We start from the raw sequence: 22067 nt of genomic DNA, 5'->3' as shown, positions 1-22067 counted from the left end.
TATTGGCCGAGGGAGCCAGCGTACAGCTTCCGGGTCATGTGGCCAGCAGGACTAAGCTGCTTCTGGCGAACCAGAGCAGCGCACGGAAACACCATTTACCTTCCCGCCGGAGCGCTACCTATTTATCTACTTGCACTTTTGACATGCTTTCGAACTTTTGAACTATGCTAGGTCAGTTCAAATCCACATTCATTTTTCTCTCATTCCTTCTACTTGGAGGCTAATTGCACCCCCCCTATCTATCTATCTATCTATCTATCTATCTATCTATCTATGCTGTTTTAACAACACTCTTTGAACAACAGGAACAAGCGGGTAGGCAGGGCTGGAACATCACAGAATAATCAACCTCTTTACTGAGAGAAGAGGTGGAAATTGAGGGGGGGGGATTTTAGTTTCTGTCGTTGTTTTTACCGTCATCTGCGGTTGGTTAGGACCCCCAACGAGTTGAAAGGATCGGAGCCAACCACTTTACTAAACAGTTATTTGTCAATATGAAATCTTTCACCTGGTTTGCGTGTTTTCCCAAGGTGTTCATAGGAGCCAGATTTACACCAGTTATATGTGACTCAGTATTGTCTAAGCTGATGGGCAGCAACCCCCTGGGGTTTCAAACAGGGGGTCTCTCACCACCCTATCTGGAAACGCCAGAGAACTTCCCTAAACCATGGGTAGGCAAAGTAAGGCCTGGGGGGCTGGATCCGGCCCAATCGCCTTCTAAATCCAGCCCGCGGACGGTCCAGGAATCAGCGTGGTTTTACATGAGTAGAATGTGTCCTTTTATTTAAAATGCATCTCTGGGTTATTTGTGGGGCATAGGAATTTGTTCATTTTTTTTCCAAAATATAATCCAGCCCCCCACCAAGGTCTGAGGGACAGTGGACCGGCCCCCTGCTGAAAAAGTTTGCTGACCCCTGTCTTAAACTGTGGGGCACGCACTCTGCCCTTCAGGTGCAGCCCTTCCCCTCCCTACTGAGACTTTGGTGCTTTGACGGAAGCTCAAGATTCTTCCTAAGCAACCGTGGTCCCTTTCAGCACGAAGTGAGGCGAGCAGCAGTCTTCCACACCTCCCAACAGCTGGGCCGAGTCCGCTCTGAGCTTTCCGCAAACATACCGCAGAAGCGTGGAATTTGGTGCTGGGCTGAGAATTCAACATCCAAAGAACAAGAATGTTCACTTGAACAAGCGAAAAGAGGCAGGGAAGAATCGCCCTATGATCTGGGCAAAAGGCCAGGACACCTGCGCTGCATGCAGAAGGTCGCTTCAACTCAATCCCTCCAGTGGGGACTGGGAGAGAAACGTTATCGGAAACCCCAGGCAACCACTTCTGGTCAGGATAGACCATGCTGGTCTAGATAGGCCAATGGTACGAAGATCCAGTGGAGGAACTTAGGTTTTCTATGTGCTCCCTAGCTCTGACCACTTACCTAGGTGTCCATGAGGCATTTGGGTTGCTCTGACCCTCAGACGTTCCTGTCTAACGCCACCCCTACAAAAGCCTCTTCCCAATGGTTCAACCATTCGCTCCCTGCTCCCCTCAGCAGCTTCGGCCTTCTCCTCTGCAAAACCACCACGTCCCCCGTTTTAGTTCAGTTCCGCCCTCCCCAAAATCCCACAACCAGCCCCTCACCAGAGTTCTCGGCGCTGTGGGGCAGATCCGGCAGTTTCATGCGGGCCCTGTTGGGCTCCTGGTACTCCGTCTCCCCCGAGTGGATGCGCTCGTAGCGGTTCGAGTGCCGGTGGGAGCCCATCGTGTTGTTGATGACGATGGTGTCGCTTGGCGCCGACAGGTGGACGGTGAGGTCGTCGTCTGAGATGCGGCGTTGCGCCTAAGGGACAAGGGAGCGTCAGTTGCTCAAGAGGCCATGACAGAAGTGCATATACACAGCGAGCCTCACATTGCTCAGGCCCTCAAGGCATTAATTCGCCCAATTCTACTTCTCCTTTGAGAAACTGAGAAGAAGAAGAAGAGTTTGGATATCCCGCCTTTGACTCCCCTTCAGGAGTCTCAAAGCGGCTCACATTCTCCTTTCCCTTCCTCCCCCACAACAAACACTCTGTGAGGTGAGTGGGGCTGAGAGACTTCAGAGAAGTGTGACTGGCCCAAGGTCACCCAGCAGCTGCATGTGGAGGAGCGGAGACGCCAACCCGGTTCACCAGATTACGAGTCCACCGCTCTTAACCACTACACCACACTGGCTCTCAGAGTCCCAGAGTCTTGACACGCAGCTCTTTATTTATACCATGCCTTCCTGTCATGGTGTTGTCCAGGTGGCCGCTCACCCGGCACTGACCCAACCCAAACTTGTTTAGCTTCCTCAAGGTGCTGACTTTCTGTGTCTTCAGACCCTACCCTGGGATTTTAACCCCACAGATTCTCCTGCCGCCCCCTACTTCAGATCATTCCAGAACTATTGGCTCTCTCTCGGCCTACCTAGTGGTGGATCCCAAGCTGGGTCCCTCAGAAATTTATCAGAGGTTACTTTATGAGGAGATTGGTGATGGCAGACAAGCTGCCCCAAAAGACCCCCCCCCTCAGTCATACATTCAATAAATACAGTGGTACCTCGGGTTACAGACGCTTCAGATTACAGACTCCGCGAACCCTGAAGTAGTACCTCGGGTTAAGAGCTTTACCTCAGGATGAGAACAGAAATCGCACGGCGGCAGCGGGAGGCCCCATTAGCTAAAGTGGTACCTCAAGGTTAAGAACAGTTTCAGGTTAAGAACAGACATCCAGAATGAATTAGGTTCTTAACCCGAGGTACCACTGTAATGACAATCATGTTCATTGGCTCTCTGTGGCCAGTCCTCAGTGCCCTCCATAACCAATCTTCCTCTGCATGTTGTAGGGGAGTCACTGGGCACATTCTGAAACTGTTTCCCATTCAGGTAGACTGTTAGCTGGGCCCAAGAGGCCTAGTGCCCCTTGTAGCCTTTTAAGGGTGCCCTACAAGTGCACCCCAGAATCCCAGCAAACCTAAGAAAGCCTGTGTCATTCCGGACAAGGCTCCGGCATACAAAGCCCCATGGCCATGAAGCTAACGGGCTGGTTTTGGGGCAGGCACTATCACTCAGCCCAACCTACTCCGCAGGGTTGTTGAGAGGATAAGAGGCTTTCCAGGGTCTCGGGCAGAGAAAATTCTAGCTGATATCCTTTTCACTGGAGGTGCCCTACTGCATCCAAAGCCACCTTTTCCCACTGAGTGAGAGGCCCTACCCTGATCAGTGAGTCATGCAGAGACGCAGCAGGTGGGCTCCTCAACAGGGGAGCGATCCTTAATTCTACATGCTTTAAAAACAACCTTTATAGCAGTATGTCTAAAAGTAAGATTCTATTTCCAATCAATGCAATCAGGTGTGTCTTAGCCAGCAGAAGTTGGGCTGAGTTGACAAAGTCTTAAATGCCCTTAAGCGGATGCAGATTTTTAAGTTGCCCACTCCGAATCGGTAAGACCACCTTAATTTGGGGCCATCGAAACCATGGCCACCCATTGCATCATCCTTCCCGTGATGCAGCCCAGCTTACCTTCCCCAAGATCTTCTGCCAATATTGCCGCCAGAGGATGAGGAAGATGACAACCAATAGGAGAAGGATGATGGCCACCAGGCACCCAATCAGGATGGAGGTGTTGCTGTTGTCGTCCTTTGCAATGGGCTGCCCTGATTTTGGTTCCCCTTGACTTTCCAGATCTTAAAAAGAAACAGAGAAAAATAATGATAAAGTCCATTCATGGCCTCCAAGCGCCGCCATTTTGAAACAGGTGGAATTTTGGGCTCAGGTGGGTGAAATTATTCCTTAGGTAGCTTTGCTCTCTGGTTTGAGGGCTACTCACCTTGGAGCGTGAGGTTTGAGCCAATGTTGGCTTTTTCGCTCTGCGCAGAACCCAGAGCCGGTGAGATGGGAGTGTCGTGGCCCGAGGGGTGAGGTAGAGCAATCACAGGAGGGCGATGGCTTGATGCGGAGAAGGAGGGGTCATCCACAACATCTGGAAGGAAAAGGGAATGCGAAGGATAACCAAGTGACAAAAGGAGTGGTTACGACAAATAACTGTAGCAACAATTGTAGCATGGCAATTAGAGCGCTGGGCCAGGACCTGGGAGATGAGGGTTCAAACCTCGCTCAGCCTCTTCTGCTCTCCACCTGAATGGCTCTGCGCCCAGCCAACCAACCCACCCCAACTCACCAGAGAGAAAGCCAACTTCGCTGAAAAGCATCCACTCGCCGGCAAAGTGGAAGTGGCACTGGACGAACTTGCCGAGCCGCCCTCCCAGGTCCACCGTGAGGGACCGGGCGCTGGGATCCCTCACGTCCACGGCGAGTTGTTGCGAGACAGGCGTGGGCTCCCAGGCCGTGGCCAGGCTGCGCTTGAAGAGGCAGTCCACCTGCCGGAAGACGCTCACCCCGTGCGTGTGCATGTTGTTGCAGTGGACCTGGGATGGGCGGGGAGGTTGGATTGGGGCAGCGGGAGGAAAAGAAGAGGGTTAGAGGCGCGGTGACAAAAGGAGAGGCCATTTCAAAGCAAGCGTATTCCCCTGCCATCCCCATCATCGTCTATAGGTCGATCGCAACCGAACGCTCATTTGACTCACGCGATCACAAGCTTACACGGACCATGAATAAATAAATAGAAAGGGAGACCCTTAACTTTTCAGGCTTTGGGGGCTCTCGAGAGATTTTGTGGGGTGTCCCACAGGGTTTTCCCTGCACAAAAAAACACTTCTAAGCCTTTCGCCTTGCTTACAGGGCTCTGGGTCATGTGAGGCCTCTGGGAGGCTCCCATGAGTTCTCACAGGGCCACGAGTCTCAGGGGCTTTTCACAACCCTCCCCAAACCATGTGAGGAAGTGGGCCAGCTCTATAGGGCTGAGGCCTCTACAGCCACACACACACACACACACACACCCATGTCTGTTAGGATGGAGCTCAGCCCCTGCAATCTTGAGGGGACAGAGGAGGCCTGGCGGGAAGACACCCCAGGCCATGAAGTGTGGGAAGACGCCGTGCAGACCAGCGTGTGAATGTCGCATCAGAAGGAGGCCTGGTCAGCCTCTCCCGATGTGAAAGTCATCACGCAAGCAGCGTGCAATGCCCATGATGACACGTGTGATGTCACACACACAATGCACATCGCAGGACTTCAGCCCCCCCCCCAACACATGTTAGGCGCAACTCGGCACCTGTGACTGTAAGGAAGGAAGAGGGCTTAAAAAGCTGTTCATGTTACAGGTTTTCCTTATTTGTCACAGGAGGAAGGTGGGTTCCGATTACACAGTTCCCAAGCGTTAAAGGCCAGCGCGTCTATCTGAAAACTACAGAAGGAGGCTGGTGGGATGACGATGGGTGGTTAGAGGGAGAAGAGGGAGCAGACTAGAAGGGGGAGATGTCAGCAGCAGGAGAGGCGACGGGGTTTAGTGAACAGGAAGAGGCTGCGGCAGAGAGCAGTTCAGACTCTGACTCTGAGGCTGAAGCAGAGGTTGGAGGGGAGAGTAGCCAAGAGGCAGTGGAGACAGGCTGCTGAAGAATATAGGGTGTCTCCCGCTACTACTACAACCAGCTCCCCTCTCCTTCAGTCCTGGCAACTGCTTCATTGGGGCAAGACCTCCTGGAAAGAGTTGCTGAGACTACTAGGCCTGAGCTGAGTTTTGCTTCCTCGAACCAAGGACTAACTGCACCGGTCTCAGGTGACTTGTTGTTTTTGTTGCTGGCCCGCACCTGACTCCAACCGTGACACTCGCTTACCTTCATGTAAGTGAAGGCTCTGAGCTGGTCAAACTCAAACTCCATCTCGACGAAGCCCTTGGGGAAAGAGCTGTTCCTCCAGCCTACGTAGTCGTACCCTGGCCAGACGCGCAGCTCTTTGTTGTGGGTGAAATCATCCAGGCCAATCACCCCATCGGTCAGCTGGCCAAGGCCCCCAAAATGCAAGCTGTGGTTAGAATGGAAAATAATAGAGTTGCAAGGGAGTCACTAAGGGGGAAAAGAAAACACTGGGCACTTGGGTCGAACCAAGGCGCCCCTTAAACGTCGCAGTAGTGTGAAGGAGAGTGCATGTCTATGTGTTCGTTCTAAATATTGACATAAAATTGAAAGACCTGCAACTGTATGGCCAATGCCATGATCAGCAATGCAGGGATCTAGCAGGTGGAGAAATAAGATACAAATAAGATTCAGCCTGTTTCCTGGGTGCAGGGAAGAAGCTGTCAGTGCTTAATTATCTGGAGCCCACCTGGCTGGCTGGAAGACACAGCAGCCCTTCCACCATCCTCTGATCAGAGAACGAGTCCCCTGAGTGTCTCCAGCTTCCCAGCCTTGCAGAAGTCAAAGACTGCAAAATAAGCAAGGGCTCCTTTAACCGCCCAGTCGGTTCCTCCAGAGCTGAATGCGCTCCAGGTCTTGGCAGCCTACAGGAGGCTTTGGTTGGCTCCAGCTCCCTGCTGAGACAACATCTTCTGTGGCAGGCTCACAGGAAGGCAAGTCACAAAGGAGAAAGCGGATGAGAACGGTACCTTGGACAGCTCCAAGGGGACCCTGCTGGCCAATGTATAATCCTAAGGCAGATACCAAGAGGAGGATGCTTCAGCCAGTATGGTTTACCTGGAGCTGCCCAAGGTCCTTATCTATGCTCTCGCTCTCCTCTGATGTGTTTTTGACTTGCTACCTGCTTTCCCTGTGAGACTCAGGCTCCTCCAGAACCAGACAGGTGAGGCTGCCTATGCAGGAGAGAAAAGGCCCCATGCCTTGGGAAAGACTCACACAGTTGTGCCTTCATCCTGGCTACGGGTCTTTCGATGCTACAGCTACACAACAGGATCAAGAAGACAGAAAACTTGGCTGCCGCAGCAGAGCTATAGCGTTTAGAAGGTTCCTCAATATTTTCAGAATGTGGCTGGTGTGGCAGAAGGTGTAATAAGGCAGGTGGCCAATATGAAGCTAATAATTTTTAGACACCGTTATTTAGTTTTCTTCTCTCGCTCAGCCCCAATCTTCTCTTCTTTCCTTTTCCTCATGCAGTTATCTATCACTATGGGTCACCCAGGGATGCGGGTGGTGCTGTGGGTTAAACCACAGAGCCTAGGACTTGCCGATCAGAAGGTTGGCGGTTCAAATCCCCGTGACGGGGTGAGCTCCCGTTGCTTGGTCCCTGCTCCTGCCAACCTAGCAGTTCGAAAGCACGTCAAAGCGCAAGTAGATAAATAGGTACCGCTCTGGCAGGAAGGTAAACGGCGTTTCCGTGCGTAGCTCTGGTTCGCCAGAAGCGGCTTAGTCATGCTGGCCACATGACCTGGAAGCTGCACGCCGGCTCCCTCGGCCAATAAAGCGAGATGAGCGACGCAACCCCAGAGTCGGTCATGACTGCACCTAATGATCAGGGGTCCCTTTACCTTTACTTTTTATGGGTCGCCCACCTAATGCTGGGCCCTCCTTCTGTTAATGTTCTTGTTGCTCATATCTGCATTTTTTCCCAGCACAAATACTGTCATAGTCCTATCTCACCTCCGTTTTATAAAAAAGGCAACCTAGGCTGAGAACGTGATTTGCCCCAGATGACACCCTGAGCTTCCGGCTATTTGAACTCCACAACTATTACACAATGAGAAACTCTCTTTGGGTGAAGTCACACAATCGGCTTGCAGCCCCATCCACAAGCTGACCAAACAGAAGTTCCCTTCCTGTTTTCTCCTGAACAAAACCTCTGAACACATTTTTAACTGCAACTCCATAATCCCTGGCCATTGGCCACGCTAGTAAGGGCTGATAGAGTTGTAGTCAGAAACACCTGAAGACCACCAGGTTGAGGGAAGGCTGGTCGGTCTAAAATAGCCCAGTGAACTGACAGGTGATGAAATCTTCAGATAACCAGACGCATCATGTGATGTCTCCTGCTGTCATGTGACTAACCTAGTCATCTGAACCCACCCTTTGAAGCTGAAGTTTCAGGCTGGGATTGCCGTGCTTTTAGGGCCACCCAAGCACAGAATTCAACAACAGGTGGGCGGGGATGTTCACTCACTCACTTGCTGACGCTGTGCCCATCGTAAGTGGAGTCATTCAGGTAGACTGGTTCTGGAACTAGAGGCATGACCTGGCCGAGAGGAGCCGTGTACGACTGAAGTCCATCTGGTGGAAGGAAACAAACACATTCAGAAGAAGACCTCAAGCTCCTGATCCTCAGGAGGATCAAACTTCATGTGCAGCAAAGGCTTTTGGGTATGTGGAGCAAACCCCAAGGGCATGTGTACAGAGAGGGGGTGAGGAAAACAAGAACATACGAGGGAGCCTTCTGTTGAGTCAGACGGTTGGTCTATCTAACCTAATACCATCAAACCTGATGATGTACAGATATTTTCCTTGAATTACAACTCCCAGCAAGCCTGGTCAAAGGGTTGGGATGATGGGAATTGTAGTCCGAAAACATCTAGGGGACCCAAGGTTGGGGAAGGTTGCTCTAACCACCACCTCGCACCGGCTCTGCATATGCATGTGAGTGCAGGAAAAGAGCTGGACCGTGTTGTTGCGTCAAGGACAAAATAAATCAGCCGGCTCACCTTTCCAGACGCAGCCATAGAGCTCCACGCGCAGGCAGACACTCATGACTCGGTCCGCACGTGGGTAGAAGCGGACGTAACGGGCAATAACCGGGGGGCCCAGGTCCTTCAGCACCACTTCTTCTGTATTTTCATTACCCGAAATCACCTAAGGGGCAGGAAGTTAGTTTTCTGTCATTGCTCGGGAACCTGCGCAGGCAATGGCAATTCGGAGTTCTGGCATTTGAGTAAAGACATTGGTGGAGTTTTTAAAGCCAGAGATGGACAACCTGTGGCCTTCCGGGTGCTGCTGAACTCAGACTTCCATCAGCCCAATCCATCAGGGATGACAAAAGCTATACAGTGGTATCTCAGGTTACATACGCTTCAGGTTACAGACTCCGCTAACCCAGAAATATTACCTTGGGTTAAGAACTTTGCTTCAGGGAGAGAACAGAAATCGTGCTCCAGTGGTGCGGTGGCAGCAGGAAGCCCCATTAGCTAAGGTGGTGCTTCAGGTTAAGAACAGTATCAGGTTAAGAACGGACCTCTGGAACGAATTAAGTACTTAACCCGAGGTACCACTGTAGTCCAGAAACAACTGGAGGGAGTCACACTAGCCATCTCTGGTTTAGGCAGCGTACAGTGCAATATCAGGACTATACCTGGGAAGTTGCGCATAAGCAAAGAGATCAGCCTACCATACTAGGAAAGGTCCTCTCTCGGGTTAAGTACTTAATTCGTTCCAGAGGTCTGTTCTTAACCTGAAACTGTTCTTAACCCGAAGCACCACTTTATCTAATGGGGCCTCCTGCTGCTGCCGCGCCACCGGAGCACAATTTCTGTTCTCATCCTGAAGCAAAGTTCTTAACCTGAAGCACTATTTCTGCGTTAGCGGAGTCTGTAACCTGAAGCGTATGAAACCCGAGGTACCACTGTATTAGACGCAGAGCCAGTCCTCAAAGAGATGTAAACCTGTTTCTGGGCTCTCCCACCTCAGAGAGCGAAAAACTCCATCTAAACAGAAAACTACAGGTCATCAAGAACGGTTCTTGCCCAGCCTTCTCCCTGACATGCTGTTTTCCCATGTGCAGGATTCCCCTTTTGTGGAGAGGCTGGCTGCAAAACCGGTTTCTAGTCCTGTCCCCCTCCGGAATGCAGGTGGAGTGGGGGTTCCCATGATGAAATACGCCTTTCTCAGTAGCGGGCAGCGTAGGTGAGACGTTGCAGCTCAACTGACCTCCAGTCAGTTGCATCGCTTCTCCCTACCAGGAGGCGGAGAGGTAGGGGCAAGGCAGAGGTGAGGGTGGTGCAGTGCGAACGCACCAGCAGGAGGGCCAGATTGGCTCTGGCAGGTGTGTTTGCACAGGGACAACCGTGCACCACTGTCTCACCTCGCCCCCTCGAATTCCAGCGATGCAACTGATGGGGGGGGTGAAGTAAGCAGCAACACCACACCTGATGTTAGCAATTTCACTCCTCCTGGGAAAGGAAGAGAGTCTTATCTCTTCTGCTGCAGGTACTATTACACTGTACTTTCGCTTTTATTTATTTCTTTTTGTTCTCTCGGATGCCATTATGCTTTTGTCTGTACATAAAGGTAAAGGTAAAGGGACCCTGACCATTAGGTCCAGTTGTGGCCGACTCTGGGGTTGCGGTGCTCATCTCGCTTTATTGGCCAAGGGAGCTGGCGTCCAGCTTCCGGGTCATGTGGCCAGCATGACTAATCCGATTCTGGCGAACCAGAGCAGCGCACGGAAACGCTGTTTACCTTCCCTTCGGAGCGGCACCTATTTATCTACTTCCACTTTGACGTGCTTTCGAACTGCTAGGTGGGCAGGAGCAGGGACCGAGCAACGGGAGCTCACCCCGTCGCGGGGATTCTAACCGCCGACCTTCTGATCAGCAAGTCCTAGGCTCTGTGGTTTATCCCACAGCGCCACCCGCGTCCCTTGTCTGTACATAGTGTGTCACTAAATAGTAGATTAGCTCTACGATGTCTCACTCTTCTTGCTGCGTTATGCCAGAAGATTAGTGTGCATACACCAGCTGGTATATGTCACTAGGAAGCACACTAGAAGAGAAGGGAGGTGCCTTTTCCAGAGCTGCACATACCGAAGGATGCTCAGAGTTTCGGGGGCTTGCAGCCCCCCCCCCCCCGGGCATTTTCCCAACATCTATGCTATCTGCTGAGAAAAGGCACACTCCACCTGTAGTCTGAAGCAGGGCAGAACAGAAACAGGTTTTCCACCTGAGTAAGAAAAAGACTTTGCTACAGATTTCCAAAGGGCTCTGTAAGCCTTGAAAGCAAGCCCAGATAAAAACCTTTGACACAACCTGCTCCATTCCCATCAAACACCTGGAACCTCCCTTCCCTTGGCAACTACTTTAAGTGCATCTCTAAACGTTTCAAACTCTGCCCTAAAATAACAGTAAGGTTGCCTGGCAATTAAGATTATTTTATGAAAATCCATCTAATTTTGATCATTGAAAAATGAAATCTTTACCTGCTAAAGATTTTTTTAAAAAATACAGAATAATAGGTAAAGGTAAAGGGACCCCTGACCATTAGGTCCAGTCGTGGCCGACTCTGGGGTTGCGGCGCTCATCTTGCTTTACTGGCCAAGGGAGCCGGCGTACAGCTTCCGGGTCATGTGGCCAGCATGACTAAGCCGCTTCTGGCGAACCAGAGCAGCACACGGAAATGCCGTTTACATTCCCGCGGGAGCGGTGCCTATTTATCTACTTGCACTTTGATGTGCTTTCGAACTGCTAGGTTGGCAGGAGCAGGGACCGAGCAACGGGAGCTCACCCCATCACGGGGATTCGAACCGCCGACCTTCTGATCATCAAGTTCTAGGCTCTGTGGTTTAACCCACAGTGCCACCCGCATCCCTAATGAATAATAAAGCCTCTGCCATAATAAAGCCTCTGAAATTCACCAAATTTACGCCATCATACAAATTTACCCCATATATGCGATTCCACATTTTGTAGCCGTCCACTAATATTTCTTTAAGCGATGACATTGCAACTTAGCCTAACATCTGATCACACGAGCGGTGAATGCCACGCCTTCCGCTAGCCCCACCTCCCCGCCTCCCATTGGCTGCCTTCACCTGTGCTCACTTTAGCTCCACCCCTTGCTTACCTCGTTGCCCCACCGGTCCCGCCAAGGCATCCAGCGGTGCCCGTCCCGGCTGTAGTGTAGCCGGTAGGAGCGGGCAAACTCTTTGCCGTGACCGCTCGCATGGCGACCCTGCGTGCCCACCAAGGTTAAGAAGTGCAGCCGCCGCAGGTCTATCTCCAAGTACTCCGCATCGTTAGGGTAGACGGGTCCTGCAGGGCACCAGGCTCCATCTCCCTCGCTCAGCGCCAACCTAGAGAACAAGAAAAGGGAGAAGACAGAAAGGTGGATATGTTAACGAACCTGTATTTGGGAAGGGGCAGATTTCACAAATCACATTTAAGTCTCCCTAGCACCTCTTGCAAGGGATGCGGGTGGCGCTGTGGGTTAAACCACAGAGCCTAGGACTTGCCGATCAGAAGGTCAGGAGTTTGAATCCTCGTGACGGGGTGAGCTCCCGTTGCTCAGTCCCTGCTCCTGCCAACCTAGCAGTTCAAAAGCATGTCAAACTGCAAGTAGATAAATAGGTACCACTCCAGCGGGAAGGTAAACGGTGTTTCCGTGCGCTGCTCTGGTTCGCCAGAAGTGGCTTAGTCATGCTGGCCACATGACCCGGAAGCTCCCTTGGCCAGTAAAGCGAGATGAGAGCCGCAACCCCAGAGTCGGCCATGACTGGACCTAATGGTCAGGGGTCCCTTTATCTCTACCTAGCACCTCTTGCATGCTATTTTCCTCGCACGCCAGGTTAAGCAGACCCCCCCCATCCCTCCTTGGATGCATGTTCACAACGTTGAGCTGACGGAATAAGAGGGCAACAGGAAGACTACGCCAAAGAGCGTTGGGGTAAGAACACGGCCGTATTTCACACTGCTCTTTATAGGGAAGGGGTCCAAGAACGACAGTCATACTGGACAGTGCCGCACTTGTTCACGTGGAAGACATGTGGGAGGCCTAAACGGCCTCAGTCCAGTACACCTGAAGGAGCATCTCCACCTCCATCATTCTGCCTGGACACTGAGGTCCAGCGCCGAGGGCCTTCTGGCGGTTCCCTCACTGCAAGAAGTGAGGCTACAGGGAACCAGGCAGAGGGCCTTCTCGGTAGTGGCGCCCGCCCTGTGGAACGCCCTCCCACCAGATGTCAAAGAGATAAACAACTACCTGACATTTAGAAGACATCTGAAGGCAGCCCTGTTCAGGGAAGCTTTTAATGTGTGACATTTTAATGTATTTTTAATCTTTGTTGGAAGCCGCCCAGAGTGTCTGGGAAAACTCAGCCAGATGGGCGGGGTACAAATAAATTATTATTATTATTATTATTATTATTATTATTATTATTATTATTATTATCATCATCATCATCATCATGGAGCTTGGGGCGGGCATCCTATCTTATTGAACAGCATGAACAGTCCTTTCCAGCTGACCTGGTCAAAAGACCTTAGTCAGGTCTATGAGGGTACAACTGTGTACAACTGCGATGTATTTTACAACTGCAAGGGGGGAAAACAAGTTACAACTTTAAATTTCAAAGGCCATCGTCACCTGCTATGTTTGGCGGCCGTCGAGTCGGACCACGAGCTGGAGGCTGAGAGGGCCTCATCCGGGATGGTGCGATCCTGCATGCCCAATGCATAGCGACACTTAGCTGCAAAGGGGGAAGGAAGCGAGAGAATGAAGAGCAAAGATGACCCCTTTGCATTATACACACCCCTCTGCAAAAATTATGAGCTATTAATACTGGCTTGATCCGCAAAACATCTTCCTGACAGTAAGAGCTGTTTGACAGTGGAATTTGCTGCCAAGGAGTGTGGTGGAGTCTCCTCCTTTGGAGGTCTTTAAGCAGAGGCTTGACAACCATATGTCAGGAGTGCTCTGATGGTGTTTCCTGCTTGGCAGGGGGTTGGACTCGATGGCCCTTGTGGTCTCTTCCAACTCTATGATTCTATGATTCTAATTATAGTATGTCACATTGAAACCAAGGGGTTGCAAGTTAACCTAGGATGGGATGCTTTTAATGAGACTTGAGAACATAAGAGAAACTCTGCCACATCAGGACAAAGAGACCCATCTATACCAGAATCCATCCCCCCCCCCCCCGCCCACAGCGGGCAACGAGCTGACTATGAAGTGAATGATCAGCACGAACGCAGCAGAGCTCCAAGCTGGTGCCCATCACTGCTAATTGTGAGAGAGAATTCCATAGCTTAACCCTGTTCTGTGTGAAGAAACACTTCCTTTTCTCTGTCCTAGAACTTCCAATATTCAGCTTCATTGTATAGCCCCCAAGCGGTAGTATTATGAGACAAGAGAAAGGAAAACCTCTTCCTATCCACTTTCTCTACACCATGCACAATCATATTCCCTTCTTAACATGTCCCTTCTTATAACCAGGCCTGACACTACCAAAAGGCAGGCTTGGGTAGATACTGATGCCCAAAGGCACTGAAGAACACAGGCCTTGGGACTCCATTTTGAAAATGGTTGAGGGGGCGGGAAAAGATGGCCGCCACCATAAAAACATGGCAGCCACATTCTAGCACCGTCCTGTGTTGAATTAAGCTGTTCTCTATATTCTCAGTTTGTCCTGTGTATCGTGGGAATATGCCCTGCCAGGAAAAAAGTGAGACTTACATCTGAGTAAACTGCCCTGTCTATCGAAAGTCATTTTGTCTGTCTGTTTGCGATCAGGCCTGTTTCAAGGTGCTTATGTTAATCCACAAAGCCCTAAACAACTTGGGCTCAAAGTAGCTTAGGGACTGCCTGTTTCCGTATGCTCCATCTCAGTAACGGAGATCCTCTGAGGTGTCAAGCCTCCTGAGGTTCAGTTGGCCTTCACTGGGGATCAAGCCTTTAGTGTGGCAGGCCCTGCACTGTGCAATTCCTTTTTGAAAAATTCAAGAATCAGACAAACATAAGGCTACTGTCCTACCTGGGACACGGGTAGCGCTGTGGTCTAAACCACTGAGCCTCTTGAGCTTGCCGATCAAAAGGTCGGTGGTTTGAATCCCCGTAATGGACTGAGCTCCTGTTGCTCTGTCCCAGCTCCTGCCAATCTAGCAGTTAGAAAGCATGCCAGTGCAAGTAGATAAATAGGTACTGCTCCGGTGGGAAGGTAAACGGCGTTTCCGTGCGCTGCTCTGTTTAGCCAGAAGCAGCTTAGTCATGCTGGCCACATGACCCGGAAAGCTGTCTGTGGACAAACACCGGCTCCCTTGGCCTGAAAGCGAGATGAGCGCCACAGCCCCATAGTCCCCTTTGACTGGATTTAACCGTCCAGGGGTCCTTTACCTTTTTTACTATTTTTACTGTCCTACCTACAAAAAGCAGAACACATAGTACTGGATGTCAACGACTTCCACCAGAGGGTGCTCTAATTTCACACACAAGAGGTGGACGCTTTTAAAAAAAACCCAAGGATGTACATTTCTAGAGACACGCTAAGTTTTAACATTCTGTTAATGTTCTGCAAGCTTTCAGCTCAATGTTCCGTTGTCTGGAACACTTTGTGATACTCTGGAATATAGCCAAAAGGGCAAATTCCATGCTGGGGTGATTAGGGAAGACGGAGAGGATAAAACTGCCAGCATCATAATGCTGCCCTTCATATATTATGTATGATGTAGTCCCATTTTGGAATCCTATATGCTGTGCTGACGCTCCATTTCAAAAGGGAAATCACAGGGTTGGTGAAAGAGGCAGAAAAAGGTAAGCTAACCAAAATAATAAGGCTGGACTGAAGCACAGGGTGGCCAGCTCCCAAAAGACTGCACTCTACCCCCCTTTTTTTTTCAAAGCTGTTGAGGTTTTTTTAGGAAGGAGGAAAGCCCGCTTTTGGAGGGTGCAGGGCTTTTTTTTAAGGGGAGCCAAAGTTCTTTAGCTTCTTTGTGGGGAGCCAATGATCTACCAGTGATCCATCACAGACATCCAGTAATCTACCAGTAGATCACGATCTACCGTATTTTTCGCCCTATAGGACGCACTGTCCCATAAGGTGCACCTAGTTTTTTGGGGGGGGAATAAAGGGGAAAAAATTATTTCCCCGCCAGGCGCGGGGCTGGGGCGGGGGAAGCCCGAGCTTCCCCCGACCCCAGCCCCCAAACAGGCAGCTCTCTGCAAGCCGTGGGAGCCCAGCGCTGGCTCCCGCTGCTTGTGGAGAGGTCCGCAAAGCCTGGAGAGCAAGAGGGGTCGGTGCGCACCGACCCCTCTCGCTCTCCAGGCTTCAGCGAAAGCCTGCATTCGCCCCATAGGACGCACACACATTTCCCCTTCATTTTTGGAGGGGGAAAAGTGCGTCCTATGGGGCGAAAAATACGGTACCTGTTGGACGCGCCTGAGCTAAAGCACTTGGGGATTTTTAGTATACCAAAAAAATAAAATATTTAAAAATATGATATGTTAGAAGTTCATAATATTATGAATGGTGTGGAGAAAACGGCTAGAGGTTCTTTTTTAATTTCTTAAATCCCCTCTGGTGATGCTAGAATTTTAGGGCACAGAATGAAACAAGAAATTCAGAACAGACAACAGCAGCAAGGAGGACTTCCTTGCACAATGTAGAATCCACTGCTGCAAGATGTGACGGTGAAGCTTATTTCATGGGCAGAGAGGATGGGGAACCTTTGGCTCTTCAGATGTCATTGGACTACAACTGCTGTCCATTTGCCAGGCTGGCTCGGGCCGATAGGAACTGGAGTCCAACAACATCTGGAGGGCCACAGGTTCCCCAGTCCTGATCTGCAGGAAACAGACAGACAGATGACAGACAGACAGACAGACAGACAGATGATAGATAGATAGTATCCTTACGAGTAGAACCTGCAACAAAATGTTGCAGTGGAGTGTTCCTATTCATTGTTCCATTCAGTCAGCAATGCCCTTCTCTGAGATACTCCATTTCGTCTCCCCCCACACACACATTCCATGGCCACTGAGGGTGCTCATTCCCTACTAGGCTGCTTCCAGAGCTTTCGCCTCCCTCTTGTGTGCAAAGATGGCGCCATTTTGGTTTCACAAGCAACCAACGGCTCTCACATTTGTGCATCAGAAACAAGATAGAAGCATCGGACAAAACTATGTTGGGGATTAACCAACATAGAAGAAAGGCCTGCCGGATGGCAGTTTGGCAACACCCCCCTAAAAACCTTGCCCTGAGTTCATTTTTCCTTGCTTGGGTCTCCATCTTATACTTGGCCTTGCCCTCTCGCCCGACCTTCATATCTCCATCACTTCTGCCCAATAAAATGCCGTAAGCTCGTGCTCCTTCTGCACCACATTTCAGCACCTCACCAAGGAACCCTCCAGTTTCCCGTTCCTCAACCAACAGGTCACAGCCTATCTCACCTGAATCCAACTCACCTGGATCGAAGTGCTCTTCCAACTCCGAGGCACCGAGGGACGCCGAGAGCAGCAAGCAAAGTGCTGCGAGTCCCACCATGCTCTCTGGGCTCTGCGATGATTACACCGACAGTTGAGTCTTCATGCCTTGTTTGCAAAAAAAGTAGATAACAGTTAACCACATGCGGGTCTCGCACAGATAGCAGAGTATGACAGCAAGGTGACTCAACATGAATGGGCAACCCTCCGCTTCCGAGGGTCAGGCACTTTCTCTGTGCTAGTGAATAGCACACATTCCATGCTCAGGAGTCACCAGCATCCTGCCATTGTCTTGGCTTCCCTATTCAGGCCAGAAGTGGACTGGCGCTGACACACTGACAGCAGCAAAACACGTGATTATCGCAGGCAAGAAAGGCTAGATGCCAAATTTGTGGTTGAGCGAACTTGGTGCATTTGGGAGACCCCAAGGCTGATTTACAGGAATGAGTGTTTGACCAGACTAAAAAAATAAATGTAACTCAGTTGGTGACTAGGTCAGCTATTGAGGAGATGGGTTCCAGTGGGGTCAAACAATGCCACTATTTATTAGAACTGGCCATTGTTCATTGCAAATAAGCAGTACACTACCCAATCGCTCCTGTTTCACTCTGCAAGAGAAACAAACTGAGAAACCACAATTAAGCTTGGCTTTGTGTGATGTCCGAATCCAGACTCATCGGGTGGCACTCAGCTGAGTTTCCCTTAGAGGAGACCCACTGAAATCAATGAACCTAACTTGGCTGTAACCGTTAATTTCAATGAGCCTGCTCTAAGTAAAGGTAAAGGACCCCTGGACGGTTAAGTCCAGTCAAAGGCGACTATGGGGTTGCAGCACTCATCTCACTGTCAGGCCGAGGGAGCCGGTGTTTGTCCACAGACAGCTTTCCAGGTCAGGTGGCCAGCAAGACTAAACTACTACTGGCGCAACGAGATACTGTGACGGAAACCAGAGTGCATGGAAACGCTGTTTACCTTCCTGCCACAGGGGTGCCTATTTATCTACTTGCACTGGTGTGCTTTCAAACTGCTAGGTTGGCAGAAGCTGGAACAGAGCAACAGGAGTTCACCCCATCGTGGGATTCAAACCGCTGACCTTCTGATCGGAAAGCCCAAGAGACTCAGTGGTTTAGACCACAGCACCACCTGTGTCCCAGGTAGGACAGTAGACCACAGTGCCACCCTCATAAAACTTAGCTGAATGTACCTAACAAGCCATGATTCGTAAGCCAATGACGAACCATGGTTTAAGGCAGCGTTGGCTGGTGCCCATTGGGACAGGTAAGGTGGCTAGAGGACAGGCAGGAGCCAACTAATTCTAGGTGTGTCGTGTCCCATCCTCGACCCTGTTGAGTTGGACAAATACAACACTGAGACTACAGAGGAGGAATCTAGCAGCTAGTACCACCCCCGGAGGAGTTGTATGTAAAAAGGCAAGCAACTGGGAGACTGGGTCTGAGTGATATTGGTCTTGGAGCTTCAAGGGCAGAGCAAGGAGACACGTTTTGAAAAAATGTATAATTACAGAAATGAAACGTGCAAAATAGCAGCTATAAAACGGCAAAGGGCGAAAGCAGGTATTGCAAGCAAATGAATAATTTTATAATAATAATAATAATTTATTATTTATACCCCACCCATCTGGCTGGGCTTCCCCAGCCACTCTGGGCGGCTTCCAAAAGAATATTAAAATACTATAATACATCAAGCATTAAAAGCTTCCCTAAACAGGGCTGCCTTCAGATGTCTTCTAAAAGCCTGGTAGTTGTTGTTCTCTTTGACATCTGGTGGGAGGGTGTTCCACAGGGAAGGTGCCACTACCGAGAAGGCCCTCTGCCTGGTTCCCTGTAACTTGGCTTCTCGCAGTGAGGGAACCGCCAGAAGGCCCTCGGTGCTGGACCTCAGTGTCCGGGTAGAACGATGGGGGTGGAGACGCTCCTTCAGATATACTGGACCAAGGCCATTTTAAAATTTAAGTCCCCATTGCTGCTTTGATTATGAAAAGCAATTCTGGTGAGAAGGCAGCACTTAGCTCTGTCTCCACCCACCATTTTTCCCACTCTGTATTTGCAAGGCAAATATATACCTGGAACCCAAGATGAGAGGAAGTGTTTCGTGAGGCAACTGGGTTTTCTCTTTTTCTTTAATTGCATTTATATACTGCCTTTCTCCCATTGGCCAAGTCAGCCTTGGGCTCCCAGGTGGATATTCACCCAGGTACTGGCTAGGTCCAGACCTACTTCGCTTCAGCAAGGCTTCCACGCAATGTGTCTTTTTCAGACCACGCACAGGAAGAAGGAAATGTCTCTCAGGCCTCTCCCCCGCCAACACTCCCTTCTCCAGACCACAAACCCCTCTGCCTCCCCACTCCCCATCCTCATCTCTGCTCTAAATGGGTCCTTCCCCCACCCGCAGCAGGCAACAAAGCTATTTTCCCATAAACGAAGCTGTCACTGGGATTCAGAAACCCACATTTTTGCTAGTACAGTAATATCTAGTTTTGTGCTAATAGTGCAGAGCAAGAGGAACCTGCAGGAAACTGGGGAGGAAAGAGCCCCCCCCCATATGCTGTCAGATGCAATTAAGCAATGAAATTAAAACACTGAACCAGTATCTACCCGACGGCAGCCTCAGATTATTTGATAATAGTTGACCGTGGTCATTAAAGGACAGTCAATTGACAACATTTGATTCATCAACTGGTGGGCACCTCAACCCTATTGATTTACGTCATGAGCAGTTTAAAGGCTCTTGAGTAATACAACTGGACCTTTGCCAGAGGCCCTGATCAAGCCGTTTCAACGTCAAAGTGATGACAAGCAAAACAAAATGAGGCAAAGCGGGGAACTCCAGTTCAGGGTACCAGCCAGTCAGCTAGGCCCCATTCCAGGATACTTCATTCCATTCCCATTCCACCGGGTTATCTGTCTTCTTCTTCTTCTTCTTCTTCTTCTTCTTCTTCTCCTCCTCCTCCTCAATGACTTTCTGTGGACACTTAGCATGCTCAGCCTTCAGTGGTCTTTCTTCTGAGGGTCCCATCCTGAGGCAGCTTCTTTCTCCCTAAATATTTCTTCTTGGGGTCTGTTTCTACACCTCCCCACCCCATCACTGCACTCTATAATCTATCTATCATCTATCTATCTATCTACCGTATTTTTTGCACCATAACACTCACTTTTTTCCTCCTAAAAAGTAAGGGGAAATGTCTGTGCGTGTTATGGAGGGAATGCCTACGGGTGGCATGCCTACGGATTTTCCTCCTCTAAAAACTACATGCGTGTTATGGTCGGGTGCGTGTTATAGAGCGAAAAATACGGTATCTATCTATCTATCTATCTATCTATCTATCTATCTCTCTATCTCTCTATCTCTCTATCTCTCTATCTCTCTATCTATCTATCTGAATCAAAATTCAAATATGTCTGAGTAGGCATTTCTGGTCTCTATGCACCTCAGCCCCCAGAGGGCAGTTCGAAACACTTGCTTCAGAACCAATATTTCTACACAATTTGTATGACATTTTCATCTGACTAGCCTAGTCACATATTTGGCTGCAGGCCAGGTGATTCCCACAAAATGGGAACCTTCTTTCTCAAGAAAAGAATCACCTCTGGAGGGAGAAGGATCCAGATTGCGAAAGGTTTGAGGCAAAGAATACACACACACACACACACACACACACACACACACACACAGATTTTACCACCCCTGGTCCCTGGTCATTTTTTAAAAAAGTAATCAGCCCCTCAATTTTAAGTCCTCAGTGCTGTGGCATCCATACAGGCCTGAGGCTGTCATTGTTTCGAATCACAGACTTAGCAGATTCCAGTTGTGCAATTATGGCTGACTGGGACGTCTCAAGCAATAAACCCACCCACCCAAAATTCAGACTTTTCGCAATAAGGGGAAGGGGAAAGGCAGCGAGACACACTTGCTTTGATGCAACATCATCTAACCTCCCCACACACAAAAAAAGAATAAATTGGAATGAACAGTCGTCTAATCTCTGCAAATGAATCAGGAAGAATGCTCAATAAACAAACCATCCTGAAGCACCATCAGTACCACTGTTTCTGGAAACGCCTTCTCCCCAAAATGTGTGGGCAACTGGCTCAAAGGCAGAGGCCAAAACATTTCCAGTTAATGAGTGGCTCAAATTGCTTAATAATCAGAGTATGCACACTCTACAAGACACGGGGCATTTCAAAGAACGTTCCTTCATAAGACGTTCTCATATGGTGAGGGGGAAATGTTCCGAATAAACACTCCACTAACTCGGCGCAGCTTCCCTAAGAAACAGTCGCAGGGATCCAAATCTGTTTCCTAGGAACCCAGGCCACACTCCCCTCCTGCTGTTTCTTGACCAGTAGGTTGGGGGTGGTGGGTGAAGTGGGGGTGGGTGAGGGTGAAAGGGCTGTAGGCCAGCTGCTCCCACAATCCTTTGCTGGAATGTCCCAACAGCTGCCTTGATCTAAGGCTAGTAAACAGCAGCTGACAGGCCGTGGGGCAAGGGGGTGCCACAGTGAAAGGGAAAAGGGGGATGAATCAAGGCATTGATCGGGGACACCCCCCTTCGGATTCAACGAGGAGGAGGAATCCCATATCTAGTAGAAGAATCGGGAGAAACTGCCACACTCCAGGGCCGGGAAATTTTCAGACTTTCAACAGCGACTGCTCCCTCTAAAAGATGGACCTATTATAGTACACAGTAGGGCAGATGTTTGCATGCAGAAGGTCTCAGACCTAGGGGGGGGGGGGGAGAGATCCTGCTCCAAAACCTGGAGAGCAAATACCAGTCAATATAGTCAAATCTGGGTTAGTAAGGCAAATAGTTTGAACTGGTTGAACCAGATGAGCTTCAGGGATCCTTCCAATTCTACAATTCTACGATTCTATAGGACATCTCCCATGGGTGTGGATCAGGAGGGGGTTGAGGGGCTATGTGAAATTTGGGGTGCCACCCCAGCCAAGAAGCCACCCACACCTTCCGTTTCCCTCGGGTTAAACTAACATCTGCCATTCTTGTTGTATTTAACGCAGCC

The 22067-nt window shown here is 50.0% G+C and overlaps 1 protein-coding gene across 8 annotated transcripts in view; it reads right to left on the bottom strand.

The window, feature by feature from the left end:
• DDR1 (discoidin domain receptor tyrosine kinase 1) overlaps nt 1–22067 on the bottom strand; it is a 116203-nt gene that overhangs the window by 25028 nt on the left and 69108 nt on the right. For all 8 annotated transcript variants that reach the window (XM_083491427.1, XM_083491430.1, XM_083491431.1 and 5 more), the window contains exons 2-11: nt 17011–17136; nt 13198–13300; nt 11680–11908; nt 8550–8697; nt 8019–8121; nt 5743–5929; nt 4188–4434; nt 3837–3989; nt 3530–3693; nt 1631–1829 (exon numbers count right to left, since the gene is read on the bottom strand). In XM_083491427.1, the coding sequence (XP_083347553.1) occupies nt 1631–1829; nt 3530–3693; nt 3837–3989; nt 4188–4434; nt 5743–5929; nt 8019–8121; nt 8550–8697; nt 11680–11908; nt 13198–13300; nt 17011–17089 (1612 nt within the window). In that variant the 5' untranslated portion in view covers nt 17090–17136. The remainder of the gene's footprint in view (nt 1–1630; nt 1830–3529; nt 3694–3836; nt 3990–4187; nt 4435–5742; nt 5930–8018; nt 8122–8549; nt 8698–11679; nt 11909–13197; nt 13301–17010; nt 17137–22067) is intronic.

The sequence above is a fragment of the Podarcis liolepis genome (genome assembly GCF_965112155.1).
Source record: "Podarcis liolepis genome assembly, chromosome: 2".
Classification (NCBI taxonomy): Eukaryota; Metazoa; Chordata; class Lepidosauria; order Squamata; family Lacertidae; genus Podarcis; species Podarcis liolepis.
This window is presented reverse-complemented; position numbering and strand designations above follow the sequence as displayed.